At 40.8% G+C, this 20,956-nt stretch overlaps 1 protein-coding gene across 1 annotated transcript; it reads right to left on the reverse strand.

Moving 5' to 3' along the window:
• Nucleotides 1-1,070: 1,070 nt before the first annotated feature.
• Nucleotides 1,071-3,010, reverse strand: HTR1B (5-hydroxytryptamine receptor 1B). Its single transcript, XM_055330261.1, has one exon. It carries the CDS (start codon nucleotides 2,878-2,880, stop codon nucleotides 1,711-1,713), a length of 1,170 nt encoding a protein of 389 aa, XP_055186236.1. The 5' UTR covers nucleotides 2,881-3,010; the 3' UTR covers nucleotides 1,071-1,710.
• Nucleotides 3,011-20,956: the final 17,946 nt, after the last annotated feature.

Here is a 20,956-nt window from a genome sequence, read left to right on the forward strand (position 1 = left end):
AATTCTATTTTATTTTTTTCTCCTTTTTTCTGTGCAGATGATCCTTCAGGGCTACTCCTTTTTATTTAGATAATGTATTTCTCATCTTTTGTTGTGTGATCTTTCCCTGTGTTGGAGAGTCCTCAGAGTTAATTTGAGATAATGACTAAGTATTACTGAAAATTTTAAAGGCAGATAAATATAAACTATTACTGCTATTATATTCATTGAGGTATCAGATCAGTGACGAACTTCCAAGGTTCAATAGCTTGTCAGTTCCCTGATTGCCTGGTTAAGTCAGGTTTGGTTCCATGAGTTACAGGAAAAACAGGCTCAATTTTAGCTTCTCTGAGCTTTTATAAAGTCCTTGCATGACATTTTCTAATAATTTTTGTTCCCACCCAAACTTCAATAGCAAGGGGAAATAAACAAGTTTTTTTTTTCTTCAATATTGTTTTTTTTTTTGGGGGGTTCTTGATGTATTTTGAAGATGTTTGGAAAAAGGAGCTGGTTCTCTCAGTTACTTTATATGTTAGCACACATAGGAATTACAGATGGGAAGGAGTGCAAATGACTATCAGAAAAAAGTCTCATGCATTTAAGATTTTTTTACAAGTCAAAATATACATCCTCCTATCACCCCCATTCCTTAATTATAGAAGAACCATTTCTATTTTATCAGTCTCCTTTACATCCCACTGAATTGGAGAAGGAATAAGGATACTTTCCTTGTTAAGGAGCAGTATATACTCATCAGTGTAATTGACTGCGTTAATAAGAAATATATCAGCAGCTTGGGCTGAGTCACCCATCATATCCTTCATTTATGAGGATTTAAATGTGTAAAAGAACAGGTACATGTAATTAGGAGGAAAAATAAAGCAATCTGCAGACTTTGGCACTAGCACACATAATATTTTGTCTGAGTTGTTAAAAACGTGGTTTGACGATCACTAAATAAGAATTAAAAAAATTACAAATCTGCAGAAAACAAACAACCATAGGTGTGGGTTCTCAGTTTAATGCTCCCCCATCTCCCGTTCCCACCCACCCCCCACCCCATATAGTTTCAATTATAATAAAAATAGAGATCTCGACATCAGAATTTTGCTGTTTACTCTTCCAGGTTTCTCTGCACCATCCAAGCCACACTTAAGGTTTGAAGCACCAAATCCACAAGTTTCTCCAACCAACCAAGTTTAAATAAACCAACTGGAGACTGAAGGACGCCACAGTAACTCTTCTCAAGTGAAGCTGTAACCCAAAGTTCTCCCCCAAACACAGGGTATCACGCGTCTAGTTCAAGTACTGCCAGGCTGTGTGTAGATCTGTCTCAGGCTTCAGACAGCTACAGGGACCACGGGTTCTAGAGGGCATGATCCGTGATACCAAAGCAGGGCAGGGATCCCCCTTCCATGGCGGATTTTTGAAAAGTTACAACCCTCCCTTGTGACTGGCTGCCACGGGGGTGAGCGCCGGACCTGGGGTTTGAGGGCAGAAAGCAAGCCTCCTCCTCGGCAGGGAAGCTCTATCTGCAGTTGGAACAGTTCTCCTCTCGGAGCGCGCTCAGGGCTCCCCTGGCTTCTCAGGATCCACTGCCCAGATCCACTGCCCAGAAGACAGAGCCTCAATCTGACCCAGTAACAGTGAAAGAAGAGTCGACCTACCTGTGGAACCAGACCCAGCATGGTCCCCAAAGGTCGCTCAGGCTACCCCATTGCAACTGACAAGTCAGCTTGTGCACTTAAAGCGTATCAGTTTATGGAATGCGTGTTTGAAGTCCTCATTGGACATGGTATAGATGATGGGGTTGATAAGGGAGTTGAGATAGCCCAGCCACGTGAAGAAGTCAAAGATGGCCAGGTGGAACCAGCAGGCATCCTTGCAAATAGGCATCACCAGGGAGATGATGAAGAAGGGCAGCCAGCACACGATAAAGGCTCCCAGAATGATTCCCAGGGTCTTAGTGGCTTTGCGCTCCCTAGCGGCCATGAGTTTCTTCTTCTCCAGCAGGGCGTCGGAGACCCGCACTTTGACTTGGTTCACGTACACAGGGGACCCGGAGTCGCTGGGCACGTCGGGAGCCCGCGAGTTAACGGAGGTGACCGAGGACGTGGACCCGGGGGAGTCGGTTAGCAGCTGGGCTCGGGTCAGGCGCTTGCCGGTCCTGCTGGGCGTCTGTTTCAGAATCCGGGAGCGGGCTTCCACATAGATGCGGCCGTAGAGGGCGATGAGGAGCAGGGTGGGGAAGTAGAAAGCGCCCACCGTGGAGTACACGGTGTAGAGGATGTGGTCGGTGTTCACCATGCAGTCCGACACCTCCTCCTCGGCTTTGGCTTGACGCCAGAAGAAGGGCGGCAGCGAGATGGAGATGGAGAAGACCCACACGAGCGCGATCATGACCGCGGCCCTCGTGGGAGTCCTTTTGGCGGAGTACTCCACGGCGTCCGTGATGGCCCAGTAGCGGTCCAGGGCGATGACGCAGAGGTGCAGGATGGAAGCCGTGCAACAGGTGATGTCCGACGACAGCCACAAGTCGCAGACCACCTGGCCCAGCGTCCAGCGGCCGGTGACCGTGTACATGGTGCTGATGGGCATCACCAGGATGGATACGAGCAGGTCGGTGACCGCCAGGGAGGCGATCAGGTAGTTGGCTGGGGTGTGCAGCTTCCGGGTCCGGTACACCGTGGCGATCACAAAGGCGTTGGAGAGCGTGGTGGCCAGGGTGATGAGTGCCAGCAGAATGACCAGGAGCACTTTCCAGGGCAGCGCGACGGCGTCCTGGTAGATGTAGCCCTCGGCGCTGCAGTTGTGCGGAGCAGAAGACAGGTTGGCTGGAGGAGCCCCGGTCTGGGAGCCCGCGGGCGGCGGCGGGGCGCACGGAGTGCCGGCTTCTTCCATGTCTCTCCTCGCCAGGGCTCCGGAGCGCAGCCCCGGGGCATGGAGCAAACGAGGGAAAGGGCGGAAGGCCCGCGGAGATGCCACAGTCTGGTTTCCCGGTTGCCAGTCAGTCCCGTGGGCTCCTCAGTGAGCCTCCCACCCCGACTCCCTGCCGAACCCAGGGAGGTCAAGGGCGCGGCAGCCCCGGCAGGCGAGCGCGTCCCCTGCACTTCCCGAGCGCCCGGCGCTGCCGCCGCGCCCCTGCCCGCTGCTCTCCACGCCCCGTCTTAGCCCGGGGTTGCTAAGGACTGGCCCCCCGAAGCCCCGCTCCGCTCCGTTCCGCTCCGAACCGCACCTAGGCGTCTCGCGGCCGAGGCCGCTGCATTGTTTGAGGGGAGAGCATCAAGCCAGGTGGGGTCTCTTACCCCAACTGCTCGGGGCTGAGCCTCCTAACCCGGCGCTCCCGGATCTGCAGAATCGGCCCGCACGAGTTTGCTAGCTGTCGAGACCGAAGCTGGCAGGCCTTCGGGGAGTCCCGGTCTCGCATTCCCGCCCCCCTCCCCGGACCGGGGCAGTCTCCTGCGGCGGCTTCGCGCCGCCGGGGCTGGGTGGGGTGAAGTCTGGGAGCCGCGCTGCGCCGCGCCGCGCCGCGCCTCAGCTCTGCTCTCCCTCCTTTTCACGCGCTGGCCACTCCGGCTAGCTGCCCCGCCGAGACGGGGCCGCAAGAGGGGGGATTCGGGGATAGGGGCTGCGGCTGCTCGCAACGCGCCGCCCCCGCCGCCTCCACCTCGGTCCCCCAGGCACCGCTCGGAGCCATGCTGCTGGGCGCACGGGTCTGGGGGACCTGGCGCGGCACGCGGGTGAGGGGCAGGTGTCTCGGGGAGCTGGAGCAACGCTGCGTGCGCCCCCCCGGGAGGAGCGTGTGAGCGGCAGAGCAGATGGGCTCCTTTTATAGAGTCCGGGTCCGGTCCGCCCGAGCCGTGCAACTCGTGCGGCTCGGCAAGTGCGGACGCCCGCTCCCCATCACCTTCCCCTTTTCTCTCTCTCTCCCTCCTTTCCTCCCGCTCGGTTCCCTCCCCGGCCGAGGAAGCTTCCCGCCGGGTCCTACCGCCCTCTCTCCCCAGTACCCATCCCCTGACCCCACCCCCACCCCCACCCCCACCCCCCAATCCTGACACCCAGGCGCCGCAGTTCTGGCCAGGATCGGGAATGAGAGCGTCCTGTCCTTGTCTCCGTCCTCTTCGGAGCTTGCACCGCGGCCCTCCAGTTAGATCCACGCCCTCGGCCGCGGGCAGGGGCTCACTCCCCGCGTTACCTTCCTGGGCTTCGATTTACCACCCCCCACCCCAGCAGACCAGTGCTAGGCGGAGCCAGCTCCAGGCTCTGACCTCTCCACTCAGGAATTTTATCCAGCCCTACGGACCACACCCAGGTTAGAAGGAGGCGCCAGTAATTATATCGCCTTAGAAGGAAATGGCCAATAGTGCATTTTAAACTTCGGGTATCAAGTCATACTTAACTCTGATGCAATACAAACTAATTTTTCGTATCTGGTTTTAGAAATCTGTGCTTTCCATTCAATGCCTCCCCTTTATGGGCCAACAGGGGAAGAAAAAAAAAAAAAGCTGTCTACAAAAATGTAAAAGTATCACAAGCCAAGCCGAAGCCTACCCTATGTGAAACTAAACCTTCCATTCCATCCTCCCTCTCCAGCTGCTCAGCAGTTAAGTGCCACTGGAAAACAGTTCACTGTAAGCACCTTCCCTCCCCCAGCTTGCCTAGAAAGGAGGTCAACAAAATTCAAAAGAAAAGAGAAAAAAAGGAAGGAAGGAAGGAAGGAAGGAAGGAAGGAAGGAAGGAAGGAAGGAAGGAAGGAAGGGAAAGAGAAAGAAAAGAAAGAAAAAGAAAAAGAAAGAAAAAGAAGAAAAGAAAGAAAAGAAGAAACAGGCTTTTGGACCATCACCACCAGTGTGTCTTCTTTGCTGTCAACAAATACATCAGGTTATCAGCCATATGCGGTATGGAGCAATGCCAGCTCCCAGGTCCCAGGACCTCTGAGGTCCCTGCTGCTTACTTCCTCCTCCAACTTCTCCATTCTCTTCCTCCTCCTTCCTCCTCCATTAGCAGAAACAAATGTGGAGTAGAAGTACAAGTCAGAGAAAGTTTAAAGAAAAGCACCAGGAAAGGGCAATGTACTTTTAGCCCCAAGAACCAAGAGATCTCAACTAGGAGTTTCTAGCACCTAGCTCAATGTTTGGCAGGTGTAATGCATTCAATGACCTCTATTATCATAAGTGAATTTATCAGCTTAAGTGTAAGCATATTTTAAAGAGAATGATTCAATCTAGGGACCAAGATTATCTCGCCAATCCATTTTGTTTAGGAGAATAATTGAGGTCATATGAGGAAGGGCTTTTCACCCAAGGTGACACAACCCTAACCCGAGTTCTCTTATTTTCCTCCTCCCTAAACCAGGTAGGCAAGCAAAAATAGAGTGCTTAATCTGTGCTGGGAATTCTAGACATCAGGGTCTAATGGGATATATATACACAGACCCAGTTTTCAAGCAGCTTACAGAAGGGCAGATAGACAATAACCACATAAACAAGTCGGTAATTAGCATACATTCTTACAACTTTACGTATTATGAAGAAAAGAGCACATTCTTGCATTGAGAGTGAGAGTACTCCTTCAGGTGGCAGGTCTCAAAAATAAAACGTCCTCTGGAACTGGTCTGGGTCTGCAAAGACACTCTGGGGAGAAAAGCAAAACCTCCTTCCTCTCTCTTCCAGTTCCAGGGCCCAGCAAAGCTCCTGCTAACGTTAAGCCTCATTTGCACCACATATTAAGGGGTCCTGCCCATCCTCCAATCCCACCCACCCACATCAGGCGCCTAAATAGACTTCTTTTCTACTTCTTCTTCCTTTTTTTTTTTTTTTTTTAACTGCAGCACTCTTGGAAATCGCGGCAGAGGAAAGCAAGGCAGGCAGGCGAGCCGAAACCACTAGGTGGGGGCGTTGACCAGGATGGAGCAAAAGTGTGTGTGGTTGCCGGTGCGGGGTGTGCCAGGAAAACTATTTTCCTGCTATCTTAGGGGAGCAGGGCAAGATGAGGAGAACTGTTGGAAGGATGCGAAGCGGAGGAAGGCACAGAGGAATTTTACCAAGCTGCAGGCAGCCTTTCCTTTTTAAATTTCGTCTCCAGGCGCGTGCAAAGGAGAAAACCACTTGCTTCTTCTAGGGCTTGGATTCAGCGACTTAGGGAACCTGTGGCTTTCTTCAGCCACTCTTTTCACTGCTTCGCGGATTTCTGAAGCCTGGGGTGGAATCTGCCACCTTTGCGCGCTGTTTGATTTTTCTAGGCTTCGGTTAAGAACTGCATGAGCACACGGAGCTGTCGTGCAGAGGGGATTTAGGTAGGTTTGGTGGAGAACCACGTTTCATTAATTTGGCTCCCTCATTTCCCACCTTTAGCACTTTAAAACATATAAAATATAGCTGTTTGCACGTGGCTGCACGTCTGTGAAACACTCAGGAGAGCAAGGCACCTTTAAAGTCACCTCTGCTTGGGTCTCCCCGACAGAGGAGGGGCCCTTGGGCGCTGGGCGCGCCGCCGGCTCTGCAGTCCCCCGCGGCGCTGGGAGGAAACTCCCTCCGAGTTAGCTGGAAACTCGGCTCACACACCCTGGGCAGGAGGGCAAGGGGGGGAACCAAGAGCTGCAAAAGCTGGAAAAGCTCGAAGTTAGGTGGCAGAGTGCAGCAAAGGTTATTTGGGTTGAAATAAGCTCTTGTTTGGCCACCGGCCAGTAAGACTGCAAATCCGTGTGCCCCACGCGGTGGACCTTAAGCAGAAGCTGGAGACGTGGACGATAACCCTGGAACCTCAGTCAAGCCTGTGATCAGACACGAAGCCTGACGTGGTGGTGACCGGTGGGGGGGGGGGGGACCGGAGAAAAAGCGCCTCTCGGAGAGACTGTGCCTAAGCCAGAAAGATTTGCAACTGCTGATGCAGCGAAAGGCGAGGCGCAGGCTTCGAAGTTGGCAGCGCGGCGCTAGCGAGGCCAAAGGCTGTGACGAGAAGCTCCTTCCACCTCCAGGAAACCACAACAAATAGCCCCTAGAGCTTCCTGCAACAACTCGGTCTTGCCTGGGAGCCGGCCAGCCAGCCAGTGTCGGGGCGCCTGGGTCACGCTTGCAGCACCCCCACAGAGTCTCCTCTGCGTTTCCCAGAAAGTGAGTCTTAAGCACAGGAGCAAAGAAAGTAGTTTTGAGTTAATCCGTGCTTTGCTGCGATAACAGAACAAAACACTCAAACTTCCAGTCACTTTGCTCCTTTAATAAAGGGAAGTGCAATCTCAGGTTCTCCATCCCCACCACTTGAAAAATCACAACCAGTCCCTAACCAGAAAATGTGGGGACCTGGCAAACTACATTTTGCAAGTCCTGCATCCTCAGTCTATGGCCACTGTCTTGGTTTTTGCTTTTGTTTTTTAAACTCCCACCCAGGAAATGGACAGCCAGAGATCAGGAGCTCTGTACAACGTTCTCACCTGTGGTGGCAGTGGGGTTTTTGGTTCCTCTTCTATTTCCTTTGGGAACTATTCCTTAAAAAGTATACTGGTAGTAATAAAATTACAAGTCTTACTTATGTCTTGTTTCAGGGAAGTATGGAAATGTTCAGATGAATGAACATAGACATGTACATACAGTTTTCACAGACCCCTTCTGGGGTCACAGACCCTCTGAGGCTCAGCTCCTTCTTCATAATCATTGACCCCCACATTGGGCACTAGACTTGGTGTCCATGTCAGAGTACTCATGTGTTGTGTGCTTAGAGGGATTTTTAACGCCAAATAACAAAACTAGGTGCTCTATTCCCTAAATGCTAGGCTGCCATAAATTAATCCTGCTTTGTAACTCTGTTATGTGTTTACGTATGGATACAAATATTGTGCATCTATATTTAAGGAAGAATGCCACAATAAATAGAGCGAGTATACATAATTTAGACACTTTCTAATTCCTGTCTCTGTAATAACAGCCACTTTGCTACTTTGAACAGATATCCACAACTCTTAAATTATTACTGGTTCAAAGCTAGCCCAGTTCCAAGCAGTAGAAGACTTAGCTTCCAACTTAATTCTCAATCACATATTTCCTGGCTAAAGATCTAGGTCCTTGAAGAAAATTTCTAACCTAATGCTTCAAGTAATATAAGCAGAGATTGCATGGGCATTGAATTTTTCTTTTTGGAAGGACAGTGAGATTTGGTAATAATAAACCTTTGGATGGAAAACAATGTCGATGAGTCGACCAAACTTAGAAATAACTTGCTGCCTTAATTTGGCAGATCATTAGGGAACTCTGTTAAGGAAGAATTCTCTCCTGAAAAATCAAATAAAAGAACTTAGCAATGAGGTTATCCCCAGGCCTAAAGAAAGAAGCAATAGAAATTGGGTTTTGCCTTATCATCAAAGTAGGAAATTGCATTATTCTGTGTGATTAGTTCCAGTTTTACAAACAAACAAACAAGCCAAGCTAGTTTATTGTTTCTTTGTAACTAATGAACTAATGTAACCTGTAACTAATGAATAATAATCATTAGCCTTTCTTGAGCATCATGAATTAAGCCTCTTGCTCTAGGTTCCACATATATTCTCTCATTTAATTCCTATGAAAGTACTAGGAATTGTCATTATCATTTTCTGTATTAAGTTGAAGCTTAGAGAATTTAAGTAAATTTGCTAATGTCAGATAGCTGATAAGTGATAAAACTGGTTTTCAAATCCAAATCTCTCTGATTTCAAGGTCTAACTCTTTACAAGTAGTCTACACTGAGCCAGCTGTGCAGCTCAGCATTGGTTTCCCTCTTAATCCTGCCTGTACTTTATCTCATTTCATCTATGAGGTAGAAATCACTGTTCATTGCTATTTAAGTCTCCAGAATAATTTTCTATTAGGTGACTTCAAATTTCTCCGGGGGTGGTGATGGTGCTAAAAATCAGGTGTAAGATTGTGCACCATGATTATGTTTAGCCAGATAATCATCACTTCCAAAGTAGAGCTGATAGGTGAGCACACACAGTATATTCTGAAGTCCAAACAGTCCAAACAGAAACTAGGCTAAGCACTTCATCAGAAAGGTTCTTGACTTTCTTTCCTTGTCTCATTCATTACCTTCAGGGTGTGGTTTTACTTTGTCTATCTCATCTACTTTTTTTCTTTTCCTTCTTCCTTCTCCTTCCCTGTCCCCTCATCCTTACCTCCTCTACAACCTGCCCCTCCCACACACATTAAATAACAAAACAATAAATTAAAGATTTTTAAATTGTATGAAAGGAATGTGTTAATACAGTGACAGTTTCCATGCTCCATTTTTAACCACCTTAGGTTAAATATCTGTTAGAAAAATAACCTTAAAAAATTGAATTGCTTTTTTTCCCCTGTGTGTTGAACATATTGACTTTTTCCCCCTAAGAGTTAGGGGGGAAAAGCAAGAGGCCTATTCCCAGTAAGAAAATTATTCAAATCTGACCAACCAGAAATCACAAAGTTCATCTACTTAGAACCTACCAAAACCAACAATATAAGCAAAAATAAATTTAAATTCCAATGCACTAAAACTTTTGCACCTTATGTATAAAAGAGCTCCTCCTATCCTCATTCAGATCTTACTTCTTCTTACTTTATATACACTTCTAACATGTTTGGCTATATGATTTCCAAGGTTGCTGAAAATTAGAAGCATCATATCATAAGTGGATCAGAAACTATGTCAGGTAAGCATCTGAATGCAATACGATGCTACAGCATGTAATCATTATTACAAAATAGGAAAGTTTAGGTTAAACTTTAAAAAACAAAAAACCTAAAATAATGTAAATAACATTATGATTTATGTTAACACATTTAATAGTAAAGAGTATTAACTCACACTTTTATTGCAAGTGATAGAAAACCAGTCTAATCACACCTATAAACAAAGGAAGATATTTGTTTCAGGGAGAGTGGGGTCCCTCAAAATCAAAAGAAGAATTGAGCCACCAAGCTTTGGACCCTGAAGGAATGCAACTGAGCCCAAGGAGCAGCCAGCATTCTGGATCACTAGCAGGACTCCGTTGCTGTTTGTATATTGGCTTCTTTCATCTATTTCATGGTAGGCAAGCTTTCTCCACACTGTTGAAAATCTTTTCCACCATTAATACCTCTTGAGGTTGACTCCCTCAGCTTCAATCATATTGTAGAAACTAATCTGAATCTGTTCCAAGTTCAGAAATTCTGAGAAATGGGTTCTGCTTCTGAAGAACATATAAAGAGACCATGACAATTCAACATTCTGAAAGTAACAACTGGAAAACTTGCAAACTATTCAGTTTGAAAAGTTATCAAAACCAGAATTATATGAACTAAGATTCTGGAAAAGGATGAGTATTTCCCATACAAACTAATGATTGCTGCCTGTTTTGTTTCCTTGAGACATTTGCTAATTCTGGGCACAGGCCATGGATTACACTTGGTCCAAGTAGAACTCTACTGGGAAAAGAGAAACAAGCAGAGATTTTGATAGTCATTAGGATCAGTGTGGCAGTTTGGAATCTAGAAGAACCCCAAATGCATGGCCAATTTCCACTGTAGACATTTGCTATGTGTTGCAGCAAAATAGGAGACCTAAGAAGTAGATAGGAAAATTCTAACAGACAATTTGAAATCCCCCCACAGTTTTGGAGTGCTTAGAAGAAAAAGACCCTCTAGAGAAAAGAGCTCTGCATGAAACATCACTGGTCTTCCCTGAGGAGACATACACCTTTCAGGCTTTCAATCAAAGGGCCAGGATGGCAAGACCCAAAGAACAGGATGAATCACAGAAAGACTGAGTCTAACTGCAAAGCAGCCTTGACTCAGCTCCATGTCTGACAGACTGATATGGACAGTTCTTCATGCATTCTACCTAACTTAGGAAAGAGTGAATACTCTTTGGACAGAACAATATCATTTAGAGCCTCTACAGTACATTTATATACAATATCTGATTACAGTCTTTTAAATGATACATGCATAGTAGTGATAAAAGTGTGACCAATGCTAATAACTGAAAAAAACTAGAACATAGAGGTAAATCCATGTGCAATGCAGATAGTAGAGTAGGCAGAAAAGAACTTTAAAATAACTATGATTAATGTATTCAGGAAAATAAAGGGAAATGGGAAAAATAGATTAAAATATAGATAATTTCAACAGTGAATAGGACTCTAAAAATAGAGTCAAATGGACACTCTAGAAATAAACATCTTGTATTTGATTTTAAGTACTCACTGAATGGGTGTAATAGCACACTCAAAATAGTAACTTCATAAAGTTAAAAAAATAAATGTCTAAACTGAAGCACAGAGAGAAGACAAGTACAAAGAAAAGAACAAGAATGTAAAAGTCTTAGACTGAGTCAGATAACTAAAATACATGCAGAGAAACAGAGGAACAAAAGAATGGGAAATGAAAAGTATTTCAAGAGCTAATTTCCAAGAATTTCCAGAAATGCATTTGTTGGGTGAATAGATCCAACAAAGACACCTCAAATAATTAAAAGAAGCTCAAAGAATTGTGGCCAGAATACATACAAAGAAAGCCACAGCTAAGCACATAATGGTCAAATTGCTGAAAACTCTTGACAAAGAAAAAATTCATCAGACTGCCAGAGAAAAAGACACATGACCTTCACATTACTTTCACACATTACCACAGTAAGGCTGTGGTTAACTTGTTGTCAGAAATTATAAAAGTCAGGAGATAATGTAATGACACCTTATAATAGCTGAAAAAAATTTAAAATTGTCAACCTAGAGTTCCATACTTAGAAGTAATATCCTCCAAGAATGGAGGTGAAACACAAATGTTTTCAGCCAAATAAAAGGTGGAAAAGTTTGTTGACAGCCCAATGGGACTGGATGAGGTAAGAAAGGAAGTTCTTCAGGCTGAATAAAAATAATACCAAATGGAAGCACAAGCTGAAAGGAAGAATGAAGTATGTGGGAGGCTATAAATATATAAGAAAATATAAAATAGTAGTTAATCATGTATAATGATAGCAATGATGTCTTATAGGGTTTATAACAAATGTGGAAGTAAAATATATGACCACAGTAACACGAAGAGCTGCTACCCAAAAAGAATGGGGATAAACAGAGTGAGCCATAATAAAAGTTTTACAATGTTAAAAAAAAAAAAAAGTGACAAGGTATTCAAGTTAAATCCTAAAAAGTCAAGGATGGATTACTGTAAAATTTCTAAGGTAGTAATTAAAAATCGATGCAAGGATATAAATAGAATAGCACAAGTAGTTGATTAATACATAAAAGCTAGAGGAGAAGGAATAAAGAAACAATGAACCACAGGGTATAAAGAAAACAAATTGCAAGGATAGTACATTTAAACCCAAAAGCATTAGTAATTTCATTAAGTGTAAATAGATTCAACATACCAATTAAAATTTTAAAAATTATCAGACAAAATAAAAGAGATTAGATCTACCTATACACTTTCACAGACTACATACTGTAATAAAAAAAAAACACACAGATATTTAAAACCTAAATGGAGATTCCTGGGTGGCTCAGTAGGTTAAGCATCTGCCCTGGCTCAGGTTATGGTCCCAGGGTCCTGGGATTGAGCCCTATCTTGGGAATCCCTGCTCAGTAAGGAATCTGCTTTTCCCTCTCACCCTGCTCATGTTCTCCATCTCTCAAATAAAAATTTATTTTTTTAAAGATTTTATTTATTTATACATGAAAAACACAGAAAGAGAGGCAAGACACAGGCAGAGAGAGTATGAACAGGCTCCATGCAAGGAGCCTGATGTGGGACTCGATCCTGGGAATCAGGGATCAGGCCCTGAGCCAAAGGCAGATGTTCAACTGCTGAGCCACCCAGGCATCCCACAAATAAAAATTTTTTTTAAATATTTAATTAAATAATAGGAATATGGTATGTCAAGTAAACAGTATCCATAAGAAAGGTGGTGTGGCTATTTAATAGAAAAGGTAGACTTTAATATAAGAAACACCAATCCAACAGAAAGACAAAAGAATCTTAATACCATATCCTCAAACTATATAAAACAAAATTTGATGGTACTAAAAGGAGTATTAGACAAGTCCACAATCAAATTTAGAGATTTTAACACAAGTTTCTCAGTACCAATAGAATGAACAGCTGATAAAATGATAACGCCTGAGTGATGCTATGAAAGATTTGAAAGAGTATACTTAATCAATTTCATCTAAATGACATAGAAAACATTATATTTCAACAACTGCAAAATATATTTTTTCTCCAAGGGCACAAAGAACACTTAGAAACACAGAATATATACCAGACACAAATCTCAAATGATTAAAACAGATCTTTCATCAGGGAGGATGAATAGTTGACATATAAGTATATAAAACAACGTCAATGTCATTAACCATCAGGGAAATACAAATTAAATGTAATACCACTACACATTACTTGAATGTCTAAAAAAGAAAAAAAAAGGTACTGACATTATCAAGTGCTGACAAAGATGTGGAGCAATTGGAACTCTTGTTGATGGGAATGCAAAATGGCACTGCCACTTGAGAAAAGTTTAGCAGGATTATTATTCAGTAAAATGTACATTCCAATTCCATTCCAAGTTATCTACCCAAGAGAAGTGAAATTGATGTGCCTGTACATGAATGCTTGTAGTAACCCTATTCATAATTGCCAAAATTTGGAAACAACACAGATAGCTTTTCACCAATGAGTAAACACAAAAACTATAGTCCATCTATATGATGGAATATTATTCAGCAATAAAAAGGAAGAATACTATTCAGCATGAATCAACTGCTGATTCATGCAATAACATGAATGAATCTTAAATGCATTTTGAAGTATAAGAAAGCAGGCCTAAAAATCTACATATTGTACCCTTCCATTTATATGTCACTTGGGAAAATGTAAGTAGATGGGGAGGAAAACAGTTGCCAGTGGTTGTTAGTGGTTGGTGATATTACTCCCGACACCACCCACCCCCCCAGCACACACCCATACCATACCAGGAGGATACTTCAGCTTAGGAGCATTCTTCCCACATAACCCATAACCACTGTCTAAACATGGGCAAATATCACACAAACCCAAACTGTTAGACATTCTAAAAAATGTCTGAGTGGTATTCTTCAGAATATCAGGGTCATGAATGATAAGGAGAGACTGAGGAACTATCACAGAGTGTATGAGACCAAGGAGACATACCGTATAGATACAATGCAGAATCCGTTATTGCTTTCAGAAACAGGGGAAAGGCCATTAGTGAAAGAAGTGATATTCTACTAATTTTAATTTCTCAATTTTAATAAATGTTTCATGATTATGTTAGGTATTAACATAAGAAGAAGTGGAGTCGGGGGATATAAGAATTCTACATTCTATTTTTTAAATTCTTCTATAATTCCCAAGTTATTTAAATTATTTTTTAAGTTTTTAACCTATCTCTTACAGAGCTGAAGGACTTAGGATGATGGCTCAGGGGTAACTTTTAGACTTCCTCATAAATATGTTTTATATAACTATGGTTTTTGAACCATGTGAAGGTATAAACAATTCAGAAATATTTAAAATTAAATACAAACGGAGAGGGTTTTCTTAAATGTATTCTTTAGTTGCTCCCCAAATTTTGCTCAAAGATATTCTTACAGCATATGATGCAATAATATGCATTTATTAGAAGGAAGATTTTACATATACATATATATAGTGAATAAAGAAACATCAAATAAAAGGATTTATGTAGAGTCAGTGATAGAAAGTATTCAAGCATTGGGATCTTATGTTAAGACACCAAAATGAAGTTTCTAATGCTACTGTTTATGAAGTGCAAAAGCACATTGCCTTCTATGCCAACAATAGTTTAGAGATAATATAAATGCTTTACCTTAATTAGACTCTCCTAACAAATATTCTGTGAATGAGTCAGTGTTGTCATTCTCTGCCTTTCCTTTACAGACCTCACTCAGATGGCCTGTTTTATAAAAAGGAAAGAGGGATGGAGTAAGTCATTTTTGTTTTGGGGGTTTCTTAGTATGATTTTATGGCAGCTTTTCCCTAAGCTAAAATACACTTTGAATACATGAACTAATGAATTGGAGAAAATTAATTGGAGGGACCTGATGACCATAGCAATCTTTCTGTTTATTTCCTAAAATCATATTTCTAGGTTCAGCTGAGAATTCAATTGGGAACATGGGGTTTGGGCTCTGCAGATTTGCATTTTATTAATTGTACAGGATATTGAAACATTTCCTTTTACTTGCATGTGCCATTGCATGCTAACTCTGCTCTACTATGTGACCAAAGTTCAGATTCTAAAATTTGACCATGTTTGCTAATGAGGTCTTGTTGTTAACAGAGATACCCAGGTGTTGTGTGCTTGGTATCTCTTCTGTGATCACAAACAGCTGCTCTATTTCTCTGCCATTCAGCCAGCAAAATGATATCTTTACAGTCCATTTTTTGTTGTTATTCTGACTGTCTCAAGTTACATGAGTTGAAAATCCATTTTCCTCCAAAAAATTGCACTAGGACTTATTTTTCCTGTATTGTGCAATTACCCCATGTGTTTAGTGAAAACAATAATCACAAGAAAGATTAAGTCACATTTTCTTTAATACTTTATGGCCATGATTTGCTCCATGGATTTGTCAATGTGCAAATCTACCTCTACTCTCCTCAGGTTCGACTATAAAGCTGGGTTCTGTCAGCTTTATAAAACTCCAACTTCCTTGTATAGATTTATAGACTGATTTCTGACACAGGATTATAGAAACAGCCAAATGCTTCTTTTTGATCAGTACTTCTTACACAGTAAAGATTATTTGATTATATTAGCCCCCCTGATTTTTCTTTTATTTTTTTAAAGATTTTATTTATTTATGTATTAGAGAGAGATGGTCGGGGGCAACGGGAAAGAGAATCTCAAGGTGACTCTGCTGAGCATAGAACCCAGCACTGGGCTAGATCGACCTGAGCTGAATCAAGAGTCAAACACTTAACCAACTGGGCCACCGAGGCATCCCTGATAATGTTTTTTTTTTTTTTTCTTAATCTTGAATAAAAAGTTCTTTATTAAAATGATGATTTCTCTTATTGGAAAATTTTACTTTCCTGCCAAATTTGTGTTCTATACTCAACCTACTATTCTTATTAGACTACATTTCATCATGTCTTGGCCTCTTTGTGTGTTGATGAAAAGACATTTTTTCCCTAGATGTTTTGCTTGGTGCTTTTGTGTGTTAAATTCTTTGTTTCCAGACGCCTGGGTGGCTCAGCGGTTTAGCGCCTGCCTTCGGGCCCAGGGCGATATCCTAAAATCCTGGGATAGAGTCCAACATCAGGCCTCCTGCATGCAGCCTGTTTTCTCCTCTGCCTATGTCTCTGCCTCTCTCTATGTGTGTCTCTCATGAATAAACAAAATCTTAAAAAAAAAAAAAAAATCTTTGTTTCACTAAATAAGGACCTAAAGGTTAAGAACTTCTGAGTACTCTGAATCTCATATGCAAATTTGGTTATCTTTTTGAAGTGATATTTTATTAAGCTTTTATTAATATCAAGCGCTGGGTTTACAAAGACCTAAATGAATGAAATTTAATATTTAAATATCCATGTTAATAGAGCTTTAGGAGCTCTGGTGCTACATGCCTACCTGAGGGCAGATGAATGTCCCATGGCACAGACCTTCCCTACACAACGGTAGCATTTTCACAGCACACTTTTTGGGAAGCTCCAAGTATGTATTCTCATCTATTAGTTATCTTTCTAGCATTAATGGATGCTAGACATTTCCATGATCCCTGTTAAAAATGCTGGTTCAGTCACAGGAAATGGCCTCAACCAATCAGAACAGACCATCGGGGAGGAGTACCGATTCGAGGCCCACTGTTGCAATGTGGAGAGATCTCAGAGGCCCTAGAGGAGGGGACTTAGTGGCTGTGGTAGGAGAGGATCCCACTCAGTGGGCTTAGATGAGAATCAGCAACCAATGTGGAAGTATGTCATATTTCATTCAACCTGAGAAGCCATCAATGAAATGAACCATTATTTTATGTATTAAAAAAAAAGGTAACAAGTGTTCACAATCCTTCCTCATTATTCAGAACTTTTTATGTTATTCCATTGAAAGAGCTCTTTTAGACATATTGAAACACAAATTTTTTTTTATATGTCTTCTGGTGTCTTCTGGTTTCAGGGGTACATACAAACAAGTGAAATTAACTTGTGAAGGTGTATTCCTGAAATTTCTTTACATTAAGAATCACTGTCTTTTGAATCACTTTCAACAGTCATCAATTTTCACATTGTCCCATACATCATCATCTGTGTCACCCAGAGCATTTGGTAATACAACATTTTTTATAAGAGTGCTTATATTAGCTCTGATATGTTTCCCCAAGGTAATATATTATCAGCTTTTTCTCAAGAGGTATAAAAAACAAGTGTAACAAATGATACCCATAATTATGAAATATACCAGTAATCGTAAAATACAGCTTTATTTCAGAGATGTGCAAATCTAAAAAAAATTCATCTTTTATCAATATTCAATTTGATGAAATATGATAAATTTAATGTTTGACAGTTCACATAAAAACTATTAGCCTTGCCTGCATATTCATTACATTTGGTATTTATACATTTATTTTGTGTGAGAATATCAGAATATCTTTCAAATATTAATAGTACATATTCTATTTATAAATATTTTAAACCTATAAGTGATTTTACGGCTATCTGAAAAGTTGGACAAAGATTAAAATTTCATTGTTTATCTGCAAAGAGCCAGAATAAATATTACAAAACAAGAGAAGTTAAATCTCAGGGTACCTGGCTGGCTCAGTTGGTAAAGCCTGTGACTCCTCAACTCAGGGTTGAGTTTGAGCCCCATGTTGTGTGTAGAGATTGCTTTAAAAAGTAAAATCTCAAAAAGAGAGACAAGTTAGATCTAAATTTGCACATTAATTTTGTAAGTCTTAATTCTGGTAATCTGACTCCATAAAAGTAAATTGGAAACGAAACCAAATTGAAGGCAACTAAAAAAGCTAAAACATAAGAAGAAAACTGTTGTTGTAAAAACAAATACAATCACGCAGAAAAGGATGTGTTTGCAAGAAAATGAAGAAAATTTGAGAATTGCTAGATACATTTAAAAGATATGTAAGGGCATGGAATTAAGGTGAGGGAGGGGTCAATGAAAGTAATGTTTACTCTGAAGCCAGAGTTCCAAAGAGTTTTGAATGAGGAAAGAATGTAAGAAAGAATTAAAGTTTTTATTTATTTATGAGAGAGAGAACATAAGAGGAAAGTGGGGGCAGAGATAGAGGGAGAAGTAGGTTCCCAACCCAGGGCTCGATCCCAGGACCAGGAGATCATGATCTGACCCGAAGACAGACACTTACCAACTGAGCCCCTGAGGTGCCCCAAGAATATAAGGAAGCTCTAAAACATTAATACTTGAGTCTAATTAAGAAAATAAAATCAATTAAGAAAATAAATTGAATATCAATATCCAATACTAATTAAGAAAAAACAGTAATGCCACAGAATAGTGAATCAGCGATAAAAAGTATAGAAACTAAGAATATCACAGAATGTAGAGAAAAAGAAGAAAGAGATGAAACAGAGGAGATAGAGAAGATAAAGATCTATGGATATTCTGCAGAAAGACACCAGAAGACATGTAAGAGTCAATAATACAAATGTAGAAAATGTCAATGCATTCAAGGAAATCTAAGTGTACTTATTAAAATGCTTATAAATTCTGGGCCAATTAATGAGAAAAGGCATACATATAAATATAGCCTATCCTGTTTGTTTTATTTCTAGGATTTTTTTTAAAAATCCTGTGAGAACAGATGCAGAGAAAAATAAAACCAATTACCTTCAGCAAGGGAAACAGAGCAGCTAGAGGTTTCTTCCATCAGTACTTCATCACCAGAGAATGATAAATTTCTGCAGAATTTCGAGAGAACAAAGGTTGCAAAACCAGATTTCTATACCCAGCCAAATCACTATTCAACATCGTTATGTAACAGAAAATGAAGACTGTCTTAGGTATGCAAGAAATTGTACACTTGAAAAGAATATCAAAGCTATATTCAACTGAAAGGTTTAGAAGGATATGTGCCAAACTGTTAACCATGGATATTCTTTGTGTCACTTTGTTTTTGTCTTTTGAATGTCTTTTCATTTGGAATGAAGTATGATTTGTTATTATTTCCAAAAATAAAAAAATAAAATCATTTTTATCTTTGGAAGATATTTGTTAAGCAACTTTGTGAGTGTAGAAACTACATTACTACATAGCCTTAATCCTCATAATTTACATAATTTTACATCATAACAGGGAAAAAATCAGTTCAAATTTGACAGTTACTGAAATTGCACTCTATCTCTTAACCCAGAGTAAATTCTGCATGCCAAAACATAACTGAAACACTATTTAAGTGAAGAGCGCTTACATATAGATTATGCTGAAGTATCTAATTTGTAAGCTTTTTAAATGTCTAAAGGAAGTTTTCTCCTTATGTGGAAATTATAGCAAGCATATGGATGTAAAATGAGCAGAATTAGGTTTAGTTTATCTTCAAACATGAAAAACATACCAAAATGACAATGTATTTTAGCCCACAAAGGATGTTTTAAACACATTTCCTTTAGTAGAATATATGCAAAACACTGATTATAACCTGGCTCAAATTTTAATACCTTTAGTAGTGTTTGCTGTGCATCTGTGGCTTTCTGGTACTTAAAAAAAAATCATATTTAGTAATTGCAGTGTATCTTCTATGTGTAGCCTGGAAAATGTGCAGCCTGGAAAATGTTTCCACAAAGAGTGGAATAATTTAAACACTACAGAATTTCACCATAATTTCATCTTTATACTGACTGCAAATTTGAAGGAAATATTTTACATCTCACAATAAAAACTAATGTTTCCTAGAAATAAAATATCAGCTTATTCTAAATTTCCAATTTTCTGAATACTGTATTTAAAATCATAACAATGCTTTATCTGTATTTGAATGTCGTAACTTTTCAAAAATATTTTCTACTGTTTTAGTCTCAAATCTGAAAAAAAATTAGTTTTATATAAAGCCTTTCCCTCCAGGGCACACTTAATATGTTCTTGCCAATTTTACTGTTTTTATAAGGTAGTTTAAACATCAGCAAAACTTTATTATTTTATAGTTGATTATTAATATTTACTAACAAAGCAGAAACTCTAATGTTTTATGGCTTTGTGAGGATGGGTGTCATGATAATCCACTTTCACACTATAGATTCAGGGCCAAGCAAGGTACTGGGATGATAGTTAGAAATTCAGTAAATATTTGTGTCATGAATCAGCAACAGCTATGTTAAAATGGAGCTGGGGGATATAAAATTGATACTTTCTATTCTGAAGACCTTTATGAAGGTACTTTAAAATTTAATATATCTCATCTGTCAATACAAAGTTCCTTTGACATATAAAATCAATATATTACTCACTTTCTGAATATTCTTTTAACTGCTTACACATAGATCTAAGATCTTTTCTTAATTTGTTGAAGTGTATTTGGGCTTATCTAAATATATCATCATGTCAATTCTCCAATTTAGATCAAAATATCATTATTATGTACTAATATCTATTTATTCTCCTAAAGAGAGGATAGAATGATGCTAAAAAGAAAAAAAGAGAGAAAGAAAGAAAATCAAGATATTTGGCTTCTCTTTGGCTCTAGGGAGATTTAATTTATTAGATACTATTTGCTGTTTGCCTACATGATACCCATTCTCCTTTTTCCTTTATTAATTATGTCCCTATTGGGGCACCTGGGTGGCTCAGTGGTTAAGTGTCTGCCTTTGGCTCAGGGTGGGATCTTGGAGTCCCAGGATGGAGTCCCGCATCGGGCTCCCTGCATGGAGCCTGCTTCTCCCTCTACCTATGTCTCTGCCTCTCCCTGTGTGTTTCTCATGAATAAATAAATAAAATCTTAAAAAAAAAAAAAAAGAGTATCCCTGTTGATGTGTCCAGCTGA

The sequence above is a fragment of the Nyctereutes procyonoides genome, unplaced genomic scaffold (assembly GCF_905146905.1).
Source record: "Nyctereutes procyonoides isolate TBG_1078 unplaced genomic scaffold, NYPRO_anot_genome, whole genome shotgun sequence".
NCBI classification, from domain to species: Eukaryota; Metazoa; Chordata; class Mammalia; order Carnivora; family Canidae; genus Nyctereutes; species Nyctereutes procyonoides.

What these genes read in the sequence shown, in the direction of transcription:
- HTR1B (XM_055330261.1), bottom strand. Translation starts at nt 2,880, where the DNA reads ATGGAAGAAGCCGGCACTCCGTGCGCCCCGCCGCCGCCCGCGGGCTCC.